Source organism: Chenopodium album, chromosome 3, assembly GCF_948465745.1.
Source record: "Chenopodium album chromosome 3, dcCheAlbu1.1, whole genome shotgun sequence".
In the NCBI taxonomy this organism is placed as follows: domain Eukaryota; kingdom Viridiplantae; phylum Streptophyta; class Magnoliopsida; order Caryophyllales; family Amaranthaceae; genus Chenopodium; species Chenopodium album.
Window position 1 is genome coordinate 12,518,897 of NC_137836.1, and position 19,342 is coordinate 12,538,238.

Below are 19,342 nucleotides of genomic sequence, written 5' to 3' on the forward strand. Positions count from 1 at the left end.
GATTCTATTGGGACTAACATTATGAAACGGAGGGAGTATTATGTTATTGATTAGTTATTAGTCCATGACTAAGAATATACTTAAAAAGACAGGTGGTTTAGATTCAAGGAATTAGGTTGTATATATAATTTTCGGTGAAGCATCTAATGAAAGATTGGGAAAATTAATTGTCAAAATCACAACAATATTAGTTTATTTTGACCTTTTCCATATAAATGGCTAAGCTACTACGTTAAAGAATATTACAAAAGTATATAATTATAAATAATCGTTGAAGTTATGCATTTGCATACATGACTAAAATTATTACAATTAATCTGATACACACTATCCAAATTCCAAACCCAATCCGAATGTATGTAGAAGGTAAATAACATGAATGTATGTTTAAATAATTCAAACTCAATGAAAGTGATTGGGAATGATAAGGATTTCCACCCCTTTATGCCTATGGGGTATTTAAACCTAAGACTTCATGATGTCAAACCCTTACCATTAGACTAATCGGTGATATATGTCAAATACTACGTATGTATAAATTGTTAGGATACAATTACAAATAAAATCTGCACATGCAAATTATACCCAAATTCCACCTCCAATGTAATCTCATGGACTCATGATGTCTTGGCGGCAAGATGTGTCATTGCTCGCCGATGGTACAAAGATCGCAGTTTTTTGTGTTTCTGAACAAATGCTGCAAGCTCAATCTCCCTTTCTAGGAATTGGCTGTGAAGGTTATCAGAATCTTCATCTGTCTTGTTTGTTTCCTCTGCAATTTAATAGCATATAATAAGATAATAATACATTTATTAAAAAGCGGATAATAATTTTTCTGATTAACTTTCTATACAATAAACCCAGCACACTACAATTTCCCTGAAACCTGATACTTGATGCAAAATCATATAACCTTATCTAAGAAACAATGGCAGACTGAGTCTTCACCAATGATGCACGGGTACGCCAATGGAGTGCCGTTTTCCGTACCCGAAACGTATCAGGGACGGGTACGGTACGGGTACACTTAGGATACGTCCCCAAACCGTCCCCTTCAAAAGTGGTACGCCAAGGCAATTTGGGGACGTTTAGCATCTTGATCGAAAACATATCGGGTACGAAAAAACCCAAATTCCGACGTTTCCTATGAAACCCACCCATATTTTAAAACAAAAAAAAAAACAAAAAAAAAAAAAACCCAAATCAATATAATACCTACCTAACTATGGATTTCCCCCAATTCTCAAAAGCCCTAAAACTTTCGAACTCTGATTTTGTTCCTCCAATGGTCGGATCTGATTCAAGGCAGCAACTGGAGCATCGGGACGACGGCGCATTCGGTTTGTGGTGGTTCGCAATCTAGTTTGTGTTTTTATAAGCGAAATAATTTTCTATTTTATAAAGTTTTTTAGATTTAATTAAAGCTTCAAAGTCCATTTATGGAGAAAAATGAAGAAAGAAGTGAGTAGAAGGAAGGTCATTGACGGCTAACTTGATTTTTACAATAAAACAAAATGGTTGAGTGGTGGACCCCGCCCTTTTTATCTTTTCGTTTTACGGCTATTTCATCAAATGTCACTGAGAAATTTAAAAATTCACCAAATGCCATCGGATTTTTCAGAATTCACTAAATGCTACCTAGTTTTTCAAAAATTCACCGGGTTTCATTAATGACCAATGGCCGTTAACTCCGTTAGTCATTAGGGTTTAATCATGACACTTGTCATAATATGATCGGACCATTTATCTTAATTCATAAAAAAAAATTTTAAAAAAAGTTAAAAAAAATTAAAAAAAATTAAAAAAAAAAAAACAAAAAACAAAATTTTTTTAAAAAAAACCCCAAAATTTTCTCAGCCACCCCCACCACCACCAAACCCTAGCCCCTCCTCTCATCTCGTTGGAAAACGGCCGGTCACCACCTTAACCACCAACAGTCGGCCGGCCGACCCTTTAGCTCCCCATCTGACCCACTGCCGACCCCCAAAACCTCCCTCACAAACTACCCCAACCCCATGAAACCGCAAACACGAGCATCACCCACCCCTAAAACCACCCACACAGCCGCCCCGACCCCAAAAACCACCAGTAAAAAGCCCCTCCTCCCTTTTCCCACCGTCGAAACGACCGATTTTGAGGGTGGGGAAAGGGAGGAGGGGCTTTTTACTGGTGGTTTTTGGGCCAGGGCGGATGTGTGGGTGGTTTTTGGGGTCGGGGCGGGCAGCGTGGGTGGTTTTGGGGGTCGGCGGTGGGTCAGGTGGGGCGCTAAAGCATCGGCCGACCAATTTTTGGTGGTTAAGGTGGTGGCCGACAGTTTTCCGACGAGATAAGGGGAGGGGCTAAGGTTTGGCGGTGGTGGGGGTGGCTGGGATAATTTTAGGGTTTTTTTTTTTAATTTTTTGTTTTAATAATTTTTATGAATTAAGATAATGGTCCAATTATATCATGAAATGTGTCATGATTAACCCATAATTATTAACGGAGTTAACGGCCGTTGGTCATTAATGTCACCCGGTGAATTTTTAAAAAACTGGGTGGCATTTTGTGAATTCTGAAAAATCCGATGGCATTTGGTGAATTTTTTAATTGTTTAGTGGCATTTGGTGAAATAGCCGTTCTTTTTATTATTACTCCTAGTTTTACTCTATGTTGAGATTGTTGACTATGTACAGTTGTTTATCTTTTCTTTTTCTTTTTATTTTATATTTAGTGCCTGGTTTTTAGTTATGTGTTGATGGTAATGTACAGTTACCTTTTTACAAGTATTTATTTTTTGGTTAGATAGCTTATTTTTATGGAGTACTTTTCAATTAAAGTCTAATAAATTTAAAAGTTTAATAAAAAAGAAAAATCTAATTTTAAAGTTGTGTTGTATGGATTAATTTCTTTTTTTAAAAAAAACTTTTGTATGGATTTTATATATATTTTTTTTTTGTCGTATCCGAGCCGTACCCGTTTTTTGAAATTTTGATTTTGCCGTATCCCGTACCCGTATCCGTTTTTGTCCCCGTATCCGTATCAGTGCAACCTAGGTCTTCACTATCCACATCTTTCTAATTAGACTCGGATTTTAGCCAGGTATGGTGTGCTGATACTTACCTTGCAGTCTGTGCAGAAGAGATGCTGAAGAGTAGCACTTCAAGAGATCTTCCTTTTTCTTCTCCAAGTCATTTAGTTTCTCCAGGGCTGAAGCTAGCTCAGTTGTCCGAATGATTCTACACTGCAGCAATACAATAAAGATCAGAAAAGATATCAACTTTTCCAAAAACAAAAAAACACAAACTAGTCTTTTATAGTTATTATATGAGTGAAACTCACTTGATTTCTCAGCTCCACAATTTGTGGCTCTTTGTCCAAATTTGAACCTAACAGAACAAAAAATTTGTAAACATCACATCATTCACAACTCACAAGTCACTGACTCATTTTTAACAAAACCTGTATCAAAAATATTTGACTTACTGGCAAGATGGAGCATTTCCTTCTTTAATTCATCCCTAACCTGATCATAGCAAAATAGATTGGTCAGAAACATGAAAGCAACATCAAAAGCTTTATAGCAACAGAGGGTTGATCTATGAGACAAGGCACAATAAGGGATCGGTCCATGCGACATGACTATGATAGGGACTAATCCAAGATGCAAACTCAAAATAGAGAAAATTCCAAGAAACACGACATATCTATATCAAATACCAAATACAGTACATTATCTAAAGCAAACATCCAAAATCCCAGAAATTGATGATTAACTCTATAATCATCAAGTTTAACCCCACTACAAATCCTACACACTACTCAACATTTCCCGGACAAAAAAAAGTAAGCCACAGAAAATAAGCTCTACATTTTAACTTTGGGAGACGTTCACAGATATCTTTTATATGCTTCACATTCAAAAAAGCATTGTACAAGATATGTGTAAGTGGAATATGGAGAACTTTAGATCATCACAAATAATTGTTATTAGACATACAGGATTCACCAGAGAAGCAAACTGGATTTTTGAATCAGATTTCGATCAAATTATTTCGCATCAAGTTAAAATCTATTTTTTTCATAAGACCATCATCACTCATAGTATAAAAATTTATACCATCCCTCTCTCTCTCTGCCACTTTCTCACTCCTCCACATCATTTATACCACAATACAATATACTTTCTCCAAAAACCACCCCACCCATGGTATTAAAAAAGTTTACCACCACACTTTCTCTCTCCTATATGTATTAATTATACAATTAATTTAATTATAATTATATTTTATTTTATTATTGAAAATAACTAATTAATGTTTGTAAAGTTAATCAAATAAAATAAGCAATTTAGGTACTCCCTCCGTCCATGAAAAATGACCCATTTGGCCTAATTTTAGTCCCAAAAAGAATGACCCGTTTGTTTTTCCCAACATCTATTCATTTCCCTTCCTTTTAAAAGTGCCAGCTTGGCAATCTTGTGTATTTTAATTATATTGGTTGTTGTAAAACAATACTTTAATCTTATTGGCTAATAAAACATCACATGGATAATTATTTACTTTATAATTTTTTTCTTAAAATGCAATTGAAAAAAAAAATATATAAAAGATACATGATAACCAGGACCAGGTTGGTTTATGTTACGCCGAGACCAAAGCAAATGTTTACCATGCTATGGTATATACCATTCTATGGTATACTTTTACACCACCATTGTAGTAAAAATTATCATATTTTGGATAAATATTTACACCGTGGTATAAAATTATACCACGAGTGTTGATACTCTAAATTGTTTGGGTTTGCAAGAGTTCAGAATCTTTAGATCTAGCACTACTCCAGATTGGATTGGAACTAACCCCATATGTGTATAGGTATTATCGGTTCACATAAATTTTTGCTAAGCTAATTTTAAGACTGAGCTTTGATTCAGGCATGAGGTTCCATACCACTTTAACCAGATCAATGTCAATGTTTGATACAATCAGTTTCCAACAATAAAGGTCCTTAGGCATGATGACTTACAAGTTACAACTCCCTCATGACCCGTCCCTTTATTTCATTCTCAGAGAAACTGATTGATCGTGGAGCCAAAACTTTTACTATTAATTCTTACCAATATATTAATAAAAGAAAAACAATTATCAAATTTTGGGGAGGTGGAGGGAACGCATCATATTGACTTTTTACACTATTCACACACCCAATTTGACCATGTACCTAGGGGTGAATTATTGTAAAGATTATCAACATAATAAAATTTCTGGATCTTGTTTTGATAACTCATACTTCAATTTATTACTATGTACAATTTTATTTTAATTATTTTTATGGACAGTTCAAAATTTAGGCCAAAAAAATATCGGTCAACGGTTTGGATCCAAATAAGATTTTAGAATTTTGGTTTGGTTTGATCCAAACCAAATCCAACTTTGGTTTGGATTTGGATTGAAAATTCCAAAACTGAATTATTTCAGTTGGATTATTAACTTTTCAATAATTTTAAATCAAATCAAATATATAAATAGTCAAATTTTTGCATTGACAAGCACGTAAAGCCAAAGTGATGCAAGTAAACTAGGATAAAGGGAGCAAAACAAAAGCTTTCAATTTTAGGTGTGTTATAAGTAATGTGGCCCACCTTCCCCCTTGAGTTTCCAAATCCGGATTTCCTATGGGTTTAGAAATTAAAATGTTCATAAACCAACACTAATAATGGATTATATATATATATATATATATATATATATATATATATATATATATATATATATATATATATATATATTCTAAACTCATACCTTATACCAAATTTATTTGAATCAAACACTCTCTTAGGTTTTTAGGTCAGCGTTCATGAGTGAATTGTAATTCAAAGGATGTAATGGTTGCTAATAGTTGTTACTCCCTACATTCTTAGCGCTATTCATAAGATGAGATTAAAGATGGGCACGGGCCGTGCCCGTGCCGCCGCGGGCCGTGCCTGGCCGTGCCGGGGTGGTGCCCGTGCCGTGCCGTGCCGTGCCGGCTCCGCGGCGTGCCGTGCCGTGCCGTGCCTGGGATTGGCACACCCCAGCCCACGGCACGGCACGGCCCACGTGCCTAGCGGGCCGTGCCGTGCCGGGCCGCGGGCCAAACCGTGCCGTTTTTAATTTTTTTTTTTTTTTTTTTTTTTTTTTTCTTAAAAAAAAAAAATAAATGTTAAAAAAAACGAATTAAAAACAAAAATGCATATAATAAAAAAAAAATACTACGTGCCTGGCCGTGCCGGGCCGTGCCTAGCCGTGCCTGGCCGTGCCGGGCCGTGCCACGTGCCGTGCCGGCGGGTCGTGCCGGCGTGCCGGCCCACGTGCCGGCCACCGTGCCGTCCGCCGTGCCACGGGCCGTGCCCGTGCCGGTCCCAAAAAAGTTGTTCACGGCACGGCCCACGGCACGCCGGCGTGCCGCCGTGCCGTGCCGTGCCGGCCACCGTGCCCGTGCCGGGCCGTGCCGGAGTCGTGCCGGGCCCGTGCCGCCCGCGTGCCGGCACGGCCCGTGCCCATCTTTAGATGAGATAATATTCTATATTAAACTTAATGTATAAAACATAATATAGCCATTTTGGATTTTATTTGATTCATATCAATGAGTAGATAATTCAATTATTATATTTTTAATTAATATGGAACTTAAGATATTTATGGTCATAACATTACATTGTTAAACATTCAATCGAAATGGGAAGAACTTTTAGGAATAGAGGGAGTAATTGATTAATGAGTCAAGTATTTTGTCCTTGGGTATCGCACTAAATCTCATACTATGTTGTCTTTTATTTTTCCACCTTATATTTGTTCATTGTTTGTATTTAGCTAATCCTAACATCAACAACAGCAATATTTAGTATTTTCTTTTCCTTATTAAAAGAGAGTGAATTGCACCAATAGATGGTCAATTCCTTGTCTGTGGATCTTTTCCTCAAGTTGAATGAATTGTATCCCTATTCAGATGCTCTTTTGATGTTTAGACTTCTAACACCCTCTTAGAATGGACTGAATATACTACATCTGACATAGGACTTAAACAATTGATTCAATTATTAGGGTCTGCAAGACAACATACAACAGTAACTAAAAAATGAAGCAAGTAAAGAGATACACCTTGAAACTAAACATTGAGAAAGCTTGAAGTAAAAATTTGATGATACAAAGTTTTCAGAGTTGGTCACTAATAAAAAGAACGACCCATGAAGGTAAATAAAACTATAAAAGCATCCTGGATAACTCACATTATTTTGAGCCTTGACTTGATCAAGATCAAGTAAAAATTGGTTGTAGGCCTCTTTGTCAGTCAGAAGTTTCCGAAGCTCATCAGCACTGTAATATAGGACAGAAAAGGTTCCAAGCAAAAAAGGAAGTCAGCTAATGAGCAAGAAGACAAACATTAAAGGCCTACCAAGATCCCTGGGGTAATCTATCACTATAAATATTAGTTCTCTATGATTATCACAGCTTCCTCCTTCCTCATGCACATTTTGGCATGGGATTCACATGGACATCCTCAAATCCATAAGTCACTCTCCTGCTTTATTTGGAATATTTTTTAATATTATGCCTGTGACTCTGTGGCTGTGGTAGACATACACATATATAGGGGTCTTTTCATATTATTAAATTACAACATTTATTCAATTGCAGTTAGAAAACTAGGGACAGAGCTATATCAGTATTTACTTTGTGTTCAGCTATACAGTATACACATTCCACCACAAGCTAATTAACTAGATATTAGAAACAAATTGGATATTAGGATTACAAATATTCTCCATCACCAAGCCTTAACCCACCCAGTGGCTGAACCACTTGGGTAGATGGAAATTCAAAACATCACTCCACCAATACCAATTCAGTCCTTTTCCATTATATGCCACACTTACATGCTACAGCCAACGAGTATAAATAAACAAATCGACAGACAAAGATGATTACCTCTTGTCCTTCAATGATGAAATTATTCTAGCAGCTTCAGCAGGTGAGACATGCGAAGGAGACTGTGGTCGTTCAAAAGGTCTCTGTACATTATAGCTGTTAGGAGCATTGCTACCAGCAGTTGATGGCCGAGAATAACTTGAGGAATTGGCTACAAAGGGAGGGTACCATGATTGTGAAGGAGCATCTTGTGGACAAGATTGTGATTCTTGGTCCTGAGATCCCCTATAAGCAACAAACATGAAGGCCATTATGAAGTACTCCACATGGTAGATTGAATAGGGATGAGCAACTAATAAGAATCCAACTTAGACTATCAAATATTATATTGTGTAGGACATACTAAAAGTCACAACATGATGATGTATAGGTCAACTTATCAATTGGTTGTTCCATGTTTGTTAGAAAGCCACCGCAATGGCAATCAAAAGTCACCCCATGATTAAGTAAAATTCATCCTAAAACTAAGTAAAGGAGGAATCCTCCTTTAAAGTGAGCTTATAATTTCACTGATATTAGCAAGAAGATATGATTTTCATCTCTACAACAGAAAAACCTCAACAGGATTGATCAATTCATAAATAAAATAAATATATAAAAATAAATAAATACATACGAAATCTACAAACCCTGACATAACCTTTCCTATAATAAAATCTTATAGAACCAGACCTATAAGCTATGTTACATGGACTCGCATAGGAGTGTCGGGTAAGGGTAGAAATCCTAGAGTCCAATATGGCAATTCCAAAAAATTGGGACGCGGGGACTCCATCCGGGATTCGGATTCACGTATGGGGACACGGGCAAACGACAATTAATGTATAAGCTATGTTACATGGACAAGTGTCCAGTACGACAATTCCAAAAAATTTGGACATGGGGACTATTCGGGATTCGGACTCGGGTACAAGGACATAGACACACGACAATTAGTGTATCAAAATATAATTTAGATTTCATTATGTTAAGGAAGTCAAATAACAAAAACAATAACTAATCTTCTTTTTTACTATCAATAATTACACTGAAGAAAAAAAAAATTAAAAAAAAAGCCACTGTTAAATAAATACAAGAAGTTCTTCAAAATAAATAAATAAATAAATACAAGAAAACAAATTGTCCACTTGTCCAATTTCCATAATAATAAAGGGATTTTCTATTTGGTTTCATTGTACTTTGGACTTTTCCATTTGGAGTCCAATTTTTATTTTTATTCCACATGTTATCATTGTAATTTTGACTTATTCTCTATTCTACCGGTTAAATAAAAGGAAAATTTGACAATTAAAAACCTTTTAAAAGCACGATTTTGAAAAAAATAAGAAAAATAAATAAATAAAAATAAAAAACTTTTCAAAGCTTTATCGTAAAAGAAAACCTAATTGCGAATTTTTTTGGATTTGCCTCTAATTCACTTAAATAATCTCTAATTTATTTTAATTACCCTCTAACTCTCACTTAAATAATCTCTAATTTATTTGAGTTTGGATGGAAAGGATTTGACCATGAGTGAATGTTTTAAGTACCTAGGGTCGATCATCCAGAAGAATGGTGACATTGATCAAGACGTGACCCACAGGATTAAGTCAGGGTGGCTTAAATGGAGAGCGGCCACGGGAGTGCTATGCGACCGCAGCATTCCCTTAAAGTTGAAGGGAAAATTCTACAGGACTGCCATAAGACCAGTGTTGCTCTATGGTACAGAATGTTGGGCTTCTAAGAAAGAGCATATTAAAAAGATGGAGGTTACGGAAATGCGCATGTTAAGGTGGATGTGTGGAAACACTTTAAGAGATAGAATCAGAAATGAGGTTATTCGCAAGAAAGTAGGTGTGGCGGGCATTGTAGATAAATTAAGGGAAAATCGTCTGCGTTGGTTTGGACATGTAAGACGGAGACCCGAGGGTGCACCGGTGCGAAGAGTGGAAGAGTGGGACCATGGAGGGATTAAACGAGGAAGAGGGAGACCAAAGATGACTTGGTTGGAAGGAGTGAGGAAGGATATGAAGTGCATGGATTTACGTGAGGATGAAGTTTTGGATCGTAAGGGATGGAGGAGAAAGATTTATGTTGATGACTACACGGAATAATCAAATTTGGTTCATGTTAGCCGACCCCACTTTTGGGATTAAGGCTTTGATTGATTGATTGATTGATCTAACTCTCACTTAACCATTTAGTTAATTACAAATTAAAAATAAAAACCACCACCCCTTTCCCTGCAGTCGCCCCCACCCCAGTGACCCACCTCCACTACTGACGGACCCCTCTCCTTCTCACAACCCACTCAGAGTGAGATGTGGTTGTGAAAGGGTGGGTTGAATTGGTGTATAAGTGAGAATTGATTGGCACAATTGATGAAGGAATTAGGGTTTTGCAGGTTTAAAAATGGCGAAAAAGAGGGGAGAGAGAAAGAAGGGGGGGTTGTTTTATGGTGATGGAAGGGAGGGGGGAGGGGGGAGGGTTTAGGGAGGGGTGGAGGGGGTTGCCGGGGGTGGCGACAGCTCAATTGGGGAAGGGGGGTTGCTGCAAGGGGAGGGGGGGAAGGAAAGGGTTGGTGGTGGGGGTGGTAGTTTATATATATATATATATATATATATATATATATATATATATATATATATATATATATATATATATATATATATATATATATATATATATATATATATATCAATTTAATTATTTAATGGTTAAGTATTAAGAGAAATTAGAGGTTAATTAAGTGAATTAAAGGCATTATATTGTCTTTAACAAAAAAATTTCACAACCAGGTTTTCTTTTACAATAAAGCTTTTAAAGTTTCTTTTTTTGCGCAATATAGTGCTTTTAAAAGGCTTTTTTTTTATTTTTTTTTTACAAATTTTCCTATTTAAAGCATTAGTTTGGGGCATTTGTGGCCCATTTTACCAAATTCAACTTCAAAGTTTGATCCTTTACACTTTGTTTGGATTGAGAAAAAAGGAGGGAAAATAAAGGAAGGGAAATGGAGGGATTGATTATATTTCATTTGGATAACAAATGAGGAAGGAAAGGAATTGGAGGGGGGGGGGGGGGAGAAATGGACGGATAAAATTGTAAGAAACAAATCTCTCCAACAATTGAGAGATTTGGAAGCAAAACTCAGGTTTCTTCCTTCCCCTTCACCTCCCTCCCCTTCTTTTCTTTCTCATTTCTTTATCCAAAAACATCGTTAGTCATGTTGACCCTTAAAACTTTAACCATACATTTTTAATTGAAATATGCGAATCGAGACTTTTTTTTTTTACTTAAACCAAGACATTTTTGAACCTTTTTTTGCTAATTTTGAACTAATTTTGAACTAATCGTTAAAGATCCCCTTAAAATCTTAATCGAGCAATTTTTATGGCACCAAAATCAAAGAATACAAAACAAATTTGATGGAATGTTAGGGTAGAATGAATTAATTACAACTATATTGTACAATGTGGAATCCAAAAGGAAACTAAGTACCAAATGAAAAATCCGAGAGTACAGTGACAATGTCATCTCTCTCGGCCTCTCCTCACCCATTAGTTTCACCACCCACTTTTGAGGAAGTATAAAAGGAGGTTTGACATGTATTTATAAAAACATATCAAACAAGATTGTTAAAGCACGTGGAATAAAGAGAAAGGTTGAGAGTTAGATGGGTGGAGCCCACCTATATTTTGGCCAGATTGTCATCACATAATGGGGACCTATATAATACCATTAGTTATTCAGCAGTACTATATATTTAAATAGTAACACTGTATACATATATAGTACAACTACATGCATTTATGGTATCAATTTTATTATTTAATCATCCAATGATACTACTCTAAATTCAGGATATGAATTTGCCCATATATACATGTAATTACTCATATACATGTAATTACTCATATAACATACATAACAGTTATACTTCAGGAACTGCTCCACACCTTTTCAATCTCACTAGATTTCGTATTTACAAGTGTATTTCTTATTATTCTTTTTCTTTTTTCTGGTTCTCTCCAACAACTTTCGACCACCGGCAAGGATTATACTATCATGCAAGTCGCCTCACATGTGCGACCAAAAGCCCCAGTTTTTCATGTTTGGATGAGCCAATATTTAGATCTAGAGTTCGTAGTTTTGTACATCTACCAATTAGTGTCCGAGTCAATGTAGAAAAAGGCTCAAGACTCTTTTGAAGTGAGGCGCACAATGTAAAACAATAAACAAATTTGCCTATGTGCGCCTCATGGTGCACCTCATGTGCCTTAGGTGCGCATCTTTGAATGCACCTCACCTAGAGCAAAAAAGGCGTGGCGCTCTACTCTAATCGCCTAACGCCTTTTTATACACCGGTCCAATTGCATTCCGCTGAGTCGATACCGGATTTCATACCCGTGTCGATGTCGTGTTGTGTCGACAAGGGTATGTGATGAATTTTGCCAAGTCCATGTAATAGAGCCTATAAGTACTCAAGACAAGACTTCCTATTTAGGAGTATCTACTTTAGAGAAGCGCCATGAACCCTCAATAAACTAATAGCAATAGCAAAAAAAAAAAATTCATGCACGTCACGACTTACATAATCGAATAAATACATGGAAAACACTTAAAATAATACGAGAAATAAGAGCATGTTTGGTATAGAGTATTTAAGGGGTGAAAGGGAATTAATAAACCCCCCCCCCCCCCCCCCCCCCCCTAATCCCTATGATAACAAATTAACAAAATTGTTTCCCCCATTGATCTTCAATTAATCAATTCAATACAAGGAGTTCCTTTCCTTAGGTATACAATTACCCTTTTCTCTTCTTATTTTTCTTCACCCCGTTTTCTTTCCTAGACTCATACCAAAAATGCACCAAGTCAATATGCACCAAGTCAATAGCAAAATTATTTATTTCTATAATCCCACAAGAGAGTGAGGGATAGCACTAGTGGTTAGAGCTTCCCCCCCGATTTCAAGAGATCTTGGGATCGATTCTCACCACCGCCCTTGTGGCTCTCTAAACACCCAAAAAAAAATAATCCCATAACATAGATCTCCAATGGTTCTTTCTTTCCTGAAATCTCCAGATATAAACTCAAGTTTAATAGCACATCCAAAGTCAAAACATAAAGACAATAAAGATCGCTGCAGATTCCAATCCCAAATCTCACACAGTGTTTCACGGACAAAAGCCCAAATCCCCAAAGTGCAAGAAAATGATTTTCCATGAACTTACCACAGCTAAAGCACATAACTCAAACACTAAGACATGCTTAATACAAGGGGTACCAATTAAATATCTAATGCGAAAACTATTATGAAAGATAATACGAAATGTGAAACATTGCAGAACAGTAATAAATTACTCCCCAATGGGTAGTAAGACCCTATATCCCTCAGTAAGCATTCCCTCCCTCTAAAGTCCTTCCTCCACCAATTTCTAACAATCATCACTATATCACCACCACCTTATAATTCAATATAACCCTCGAATTCATTCCCATCATTCCAATTGTTGCCTAAGGACCGAACTCATTTGATAGGTAAATACACATATAGGCAATAAAATAGACCCTTTCAAATCACGCAGTCCAATCATAAGATTTAATTTACTAAACCCTTATATTCCAATCAAAACTAAATACAGAAAAATCAAAATTACGATTGTTCATACTTAGAAAACCCTTCAAATTGGGTAATCGAATTCAGAAACGTATGATCGTACTAAAACCATCAATAATTCAATATACTGTACCTCACAGGATATTCAGTAGAAATTTATGTTTTCTACCTGTCACAAAATCCAAAAAATTGATTAACATTCAAATTCATCTAATTCTAAGATTCTGATAATAATAAAATAAAACAAAATAAGCTTAAATTAATGAAATTCGTTGAGCAAGAATAAAGCAATCAAACAACATTCAAAATCCAAGCAAAGAAATTGAATTAATTGCATAAAGTAGGACAAAATCATATGAAATTACCAGAATTTGGTGAACATCGAGAATTGAAGCAACGAATTGCAATCGAGGTTTGGAAGAAATAAATAGCTAAAAAAACCAAAAAGGAAAGAAAATTGGAATGATACAAGAAGTTAGAATGATGAGTGATGAAAGAGAGAGGAAAAGTGAAGACGATAGAAATCGTCTACTTTCTCTTCTTTCTCCAAACCGAGTAATTTTGGAAAGGTTTTAACTCCGATTAAACTGTAGTAAAACCCGTTTTTTTTTTTTTTTTTTTTTTTTAATTAGAAAGCTGTTGAGTATCGATTTTATGAAGGATAGCTTTAATTACTTGAACTATCCCTCATTCTCTAAGGTTTACTTTATTGGTTTGATTAATTGTTTTTATCTATTTTTATTAAATTGAATTATTTTTATAAACTTAAACTTGTTAAATATGGAAGAGAAATATAGAGATGAGAGAAATATTTTTACGTTATGTATATTTGTCCATCTAGTACGGGATATATATACATGTATAATGTCTAGAGTTCCATTAACGAATAAAATCAAACACCCAACTCTAGAGTATTCTAGATGGTACATGGGATAATAGTCATCAACCTTTAGATATTTCGTAACACTCTCCCTTAGATGGTATATGGGACAATAGTCATCCACATTTAGATTTTTCATAACTTGTACAAAATAATACCCTCTAATGCGCATAAGATGTTGCCTCGTTAAAAACGTTACCAGGAAAACCCAGTGGGAAAAAACCATGGTTAAGGAAAAAAAAGTGAAGCGCGCATTAGCTCCCCCTCATGATTACATCACTTGAGATCTTTAAGACAACGCAATCCAATGCCATAAGCTAACTTCTTGAATGTGGCTATTGGGAGCGCCTTAGTAAACAAATCTGCCAAGTTTTCATGTGAGCGGATCTTAAGGACTTTTATATCGCCATATTTTTTAAGATCATGAGTGTAGAAGAATTTTGGTAAAATGTGCTACGTTTAATCACCTTTGATATACCCTTCCTTAAGCTGGATGTTGCATGTTGCATTATGCCACAATCTGTTTGTATATGTTGAATTACAGACCTTAACCATACACATTCACGACTAGCCTCATGGATTGCCAAAATTTCTGCATGGTTAGAAGAAGTAGCTGCAATTTTTTGTTTCATTGAACACCAAGAAATAGAAGTACCTCCACACATGAACACATAACCAGTTTGCGATCTAGCATTATGAGGATCGGACATGTACCCTGCATCTGCAAAACCAATCAAACCTTCTTTGCATAGGTTAGAAAAAAACAAACCCTTATCTTTCGTACCTTGAAGGTAACGAAGTATATGCTTAACTCCATTCCAATGCCTTCGGGTGGGGCATGAGCTAAATCTTGCTAACAAATTTACTAAAAATGATATGTCAGGTCGTGTATGACTAGCAAGATACATTAATGCCCCTATTGCACTTTAATATAGTACTTCAGGACCAAGAATTTCTTCGTCATTCTGCCGAGGACGAAAGGGATCCTTTTCCACATCAAGTGCTCTAACAACCATAGGGCTACTCAATGGATATGATATATCCATAGAAAATCTTTTAATAACATTTTCTATGTATGTCGAATGGTGCACAAGGATTCCATTCTTTAAGTGTTCAATTTGTAACCCTAAGCAAAGCTTAATTTTCCCAAGATATTTCATTTCAAATTCTTTCTTTAAGCACTCTACTGTTATTGAAATCTCTTCAGGGGTTCCACTCTACTGTTTGAATCCATATAGAGATCTATTCAATTTAATTGAGTATTGTTCTCGAGAACCTGAATTTGCTACTTTTGGCAGTTTAAATCATTCTGGGAGTTTCATGTAAATGTCATTATCCAGTGGGTCATACAAGTAAGCTGTGACTACATCCATCAAGCATAAATCAAGTCCTTCTCTTATTGCCGGGCTGATTAGAAATCTAAAAGTAGTTGCATCCACCACATGAGAGTATGTCTCCTCATAATCAATACCGGGTCTTTGTGAGAATCCTTGTGCAACTAATCGGGCCTTATATCTTACAATATCACCATTGTCATTTCTCTTTCGTACAAAGACCCATTTTATCCCAGTGGTATTACACCTTCAGGTTTACGGACTACAAGTCCAAATACTTCTCTTTTTTTAAGAGATTTCAATTCAGTTTCAATTGCTTCTTTCCATTTTGGCCAATAAATTCTTTGTCTACATTCATCAATGGATTTAGGCTCATGATCCTATCATCATTCATGACATCTAGTGCCACATTGCATGCAATAACATCATCGACGTCGACTTGGTTTCGGTTCCATGTAATTCCAGACATGATATAATTTGTTGAAATTTCTTCATTGTCAAGTACCTGAATATCTTTTTCCATCACGTTTAAGGTCTCTTAAGGAGATCCTTCAAAATTAATTGCTTCCTAGGTATGGCCATTATTAATTGTTGCTCCTTTTCTTTTCTGAGGATTTTTATCTTTGGAACCAATGGGTCTACCACGCTTTAGCCGTGCTTTAAAATCATTTGCAACTTGGGCTTGTCCTTCTGGGACATCAATCTTAATCGGAGCATTTTTAGCTGGTATATGTGACTTTGTCACTTTCTTTGGGCCAGTATATGAGTCTGGCAATTAATTTGCTAAGTTTTGCAAATGAATTATCTTTTGGACTTCCAATTGACATTGTTTAGTACGAGGATCTAGGGGAGATAATGATAATTCATTCCAACTAATTTCCTTTTCTAGCTGTTTGTTTTCTTCCTCTAATGTTGGAAAAACTGATTCATCAAAATGGCAATCTGCATAACGAGCCATAAATAAATCTCCTATAGTTGGCTCTAAGTACTTAATTATCAATGGAGATTCATATCCAACATATATCCCTAGTCTTCTTTGAGGGCCCATTTTAGTGCGTTGTGGTGGAGCAATTGGAACATATACTGCACATCCAAATATTCTCAAATGGAATACATTTGGTTCCTGACCAAAAACCAATTGTGTTGGAGAGAACTTATGATGACTAATCGGGCTGATGCGAATTAGTGCTGCTGCATGTAATATAGCATGCCCCCAAGCAGAAATTGGGAGCTTAGATTTCATAAGTAATGGTCTAGCAATCAATTTCAAATGTTTAATTAATGATTCCGCAAGACCATTTTGTGTGTAAACATGTGCTGCAGGATGTTCAACACTGATCCCAATTGATATGCAATATTCATCAAAGGCCTGGGATGTGAATTCATCAACATTATCAAGACAAATAGCCTTAATAGGAAAATCTAGAAAATGTGCTCGTAATCTGATCAACTGAGCAAGTAGTCTCGCAAACGCCAAGTTGCGAGTTGATAACAATGATACGTGTGACCATCTAGTTGATGCATCTATTAAAACCATGAAATATCTAAATGGCCCACATGGGGGATGAATTGGTCCACACATTTCCCCTTGTATATGCTCTAGAAAAGTAATTGATTCGAAATTTATTTTAGCTGGTAATGGCCGGAGTATTAACTTGCCTATTGAGCAAGCAACACATGAAAAATTATTATGAAGAATTTGTCGGCTCTTCAATGAGTGTCCAAATGAATTTTCAATTATTTTGCGCATCATTATTAAACCGGGATGGCCTAACCGGTCATGCCAAACTTTGAAGTCATCAGTAAACTTCTCGTTCACTATAGCATGTGATTCAATTGTATTGATTTTTGTATAGTACAAACTAGTGGATGTAGACACCCATTTGTGTCTCCCCAAAACCAAACCCGGTGATGAGTGTCTTTCGCGTCGAATCATAATCGAATGAAGCGAAAGTGTGGAAAGTCTAGTGTTGCGAATAGTTTTAATTTTCTTTTCTCTTCTCTCTGTTTTTGAAAACTTATTTTAAGAAAAATAGCCAATCCAGTTCGGTTGGTCCATGATATGGGTCCAATGTTAGTGTAGTTGGATGGGGCTTGACAAGAGCTTTTCAACGATATATTATAAGCCCAATTCTGATGAATATTGAGGAAGTTATGGCCAATTTACCAAACTAGGCCCGGTTTGAGCCTTATATGCGGCCCAATGATCTAGGGGAGAGCCTAATATGATTTATCATTCCTAATGCAATTAGGAATGATTTTAGTCTTCTAGATTCTTCTAGAAGGTTCTTTTCATTCCTAATTCAATTAGCATTGATAAATTGACTTTTGTTGACTTTTCAAAGTTTTAATTAAAATCAAAAAGCATTTTCGAGGAAAAGATACGATTTTATCCTCCAGTACGGCAAATTTATCTGATTTTCGAAAACGCATCAAAAACAGGACTAGCGCCTGACGCCAAGCATTGGCGCCTGGCACTAGGCCTGGCGCCTAGCGCTGGCATTGGCGCCTGGCGCCAATAGCCTAATGTTGGCGCAAGCTCTGTTTCACGTGCGCCAATACTCTGTTTTTTTAATTTTATCTTTTTGGCTGATTTTCTCTATAAATAATGTATTAAAAACTCCGTTTTCATTCATCAACAACCAGCTTTTCAATTATAATCACCTACAATCAGTTTTCAATTCTCTCTCATTCTCTTTAATCATTTGCTAATTCTCATAAAGATTTCCTTAATCATTCATTCATCTTTCATCTCTCTCTTTTTCTAAAACTTGCTTTTTACATACAAAATTCCGCATTCGCAAGATCTAGAAACACCTAGCCAAATTCGAAGTTGCCTTCGCCCTAGACGAGAAAGGTTTAATTTCTGAGGGTTTGGTCCCAAATGTCTCTTTCAATTATTTAATTTAATTGTTTTGATTTTATTATTTCCTTGAAGTTACTAACGTGTGTTTTTTGTTATTAGAAAGAGGTAAGAGGCATCAAAGTAAGTGTTTTAATGGTTTTTATTGATGTTATGATGTAGAAATCATGTTTAAATTGTTATTATGATCCCTAGTATCATGTCTAGGGTAATTTTAATGTTAAATATGATTGTTACGATGCTTCCTATGTTCTTTCTAATATTTGTGATCATTAGTATCATGTTAGGGCTAAAGATTTGATTTTTATTGCTTAGTGACATGCTAGGGTTTGTTATTAATCTTGTTAGTATCATGCCTAGGATCTTGCTATTTTTATTATGCTTTAATATTAACATGAACATGATTATGATTATAATTGTTATGATTTATGATGTTTATGAATATTATTATTATTATTTTATTTATGATGATTGTTATTATTATGATTATTATTTTGATTATTTATTATTATGATTTATTATGTTGCTTGATTATTTATTGTTATTGCTTGATCACGCCTTTTATGCATGTTTAAAGGGAATTTGGTACTTGTAATCACGCTTAATAAGATAATTAATAATCTTGTTAGGGTTAATGTGATTATAATTCAAGTGATCGCCAATAGTAGTTTATTTGTGCATTAATATTCAACCAACATAGATAAACAGGTTTAGGGTTAA

The 19,342-nt window shown here is 35.7% G+C and overlaps 1 protein-coding gene across 1 annotated transcript; it reads right to left on the reverse strand.

Moving 5' to 3' along the window:
- Nucleotides 1–232: 232 nt before the first annotated feature.
- Nucleotides 233–14,081, reverse strand: LOC145623839 (vacuolar protein-sorting-associated protein 37 homolog 1-like). Its single transcript, XM_081676717.1, has 7 exons — nucleotides 13,911–14,081; nucleotides 7,947–8,171; nucleotides 7,247–7,334; nucleotides 3,463–3,502; nucleotides 3,319–3,365; nucleotides 3,100–3,220; nucleotides 233–772 (listed from the first exon to the last, which is right to left on the reverse strand). The coding sequence occupies exons 1-7, from the start codon at nucleotides 13,925–13,927 to the stop codon at nucleotides 618–620; spliced, it is 693 nt and encodes a 230-aa protein (XP_081532843.1). The 5' UTR covers nucleotides 13,928–14,081; the 3' UTR covers nucleotides 233–617.
- Nucleotides 14,082–19,342: the final 5,261 nt, after the last annotated feature.

Bases quoted from the DNA above. Each gene is read 5' to 3' on its own strand.
- LOC145623839 (XM_081676717.1), bottom strand. The intron at 3,366-3,462 runs GTAAGTCAAATA...TTGTTCTGTTAG, and splicing joins GGAAATGCTCCATCTTGCCA to GTTCAAATTTGGACAAAGAG. The intron at 3,221-3,318 runs GTGAGTTTCACT...GTATTGCTGCAG, and splicing joins TTGTGGAGCTGAGAAATCAA to TGTAGAATCATTCGGACAAC.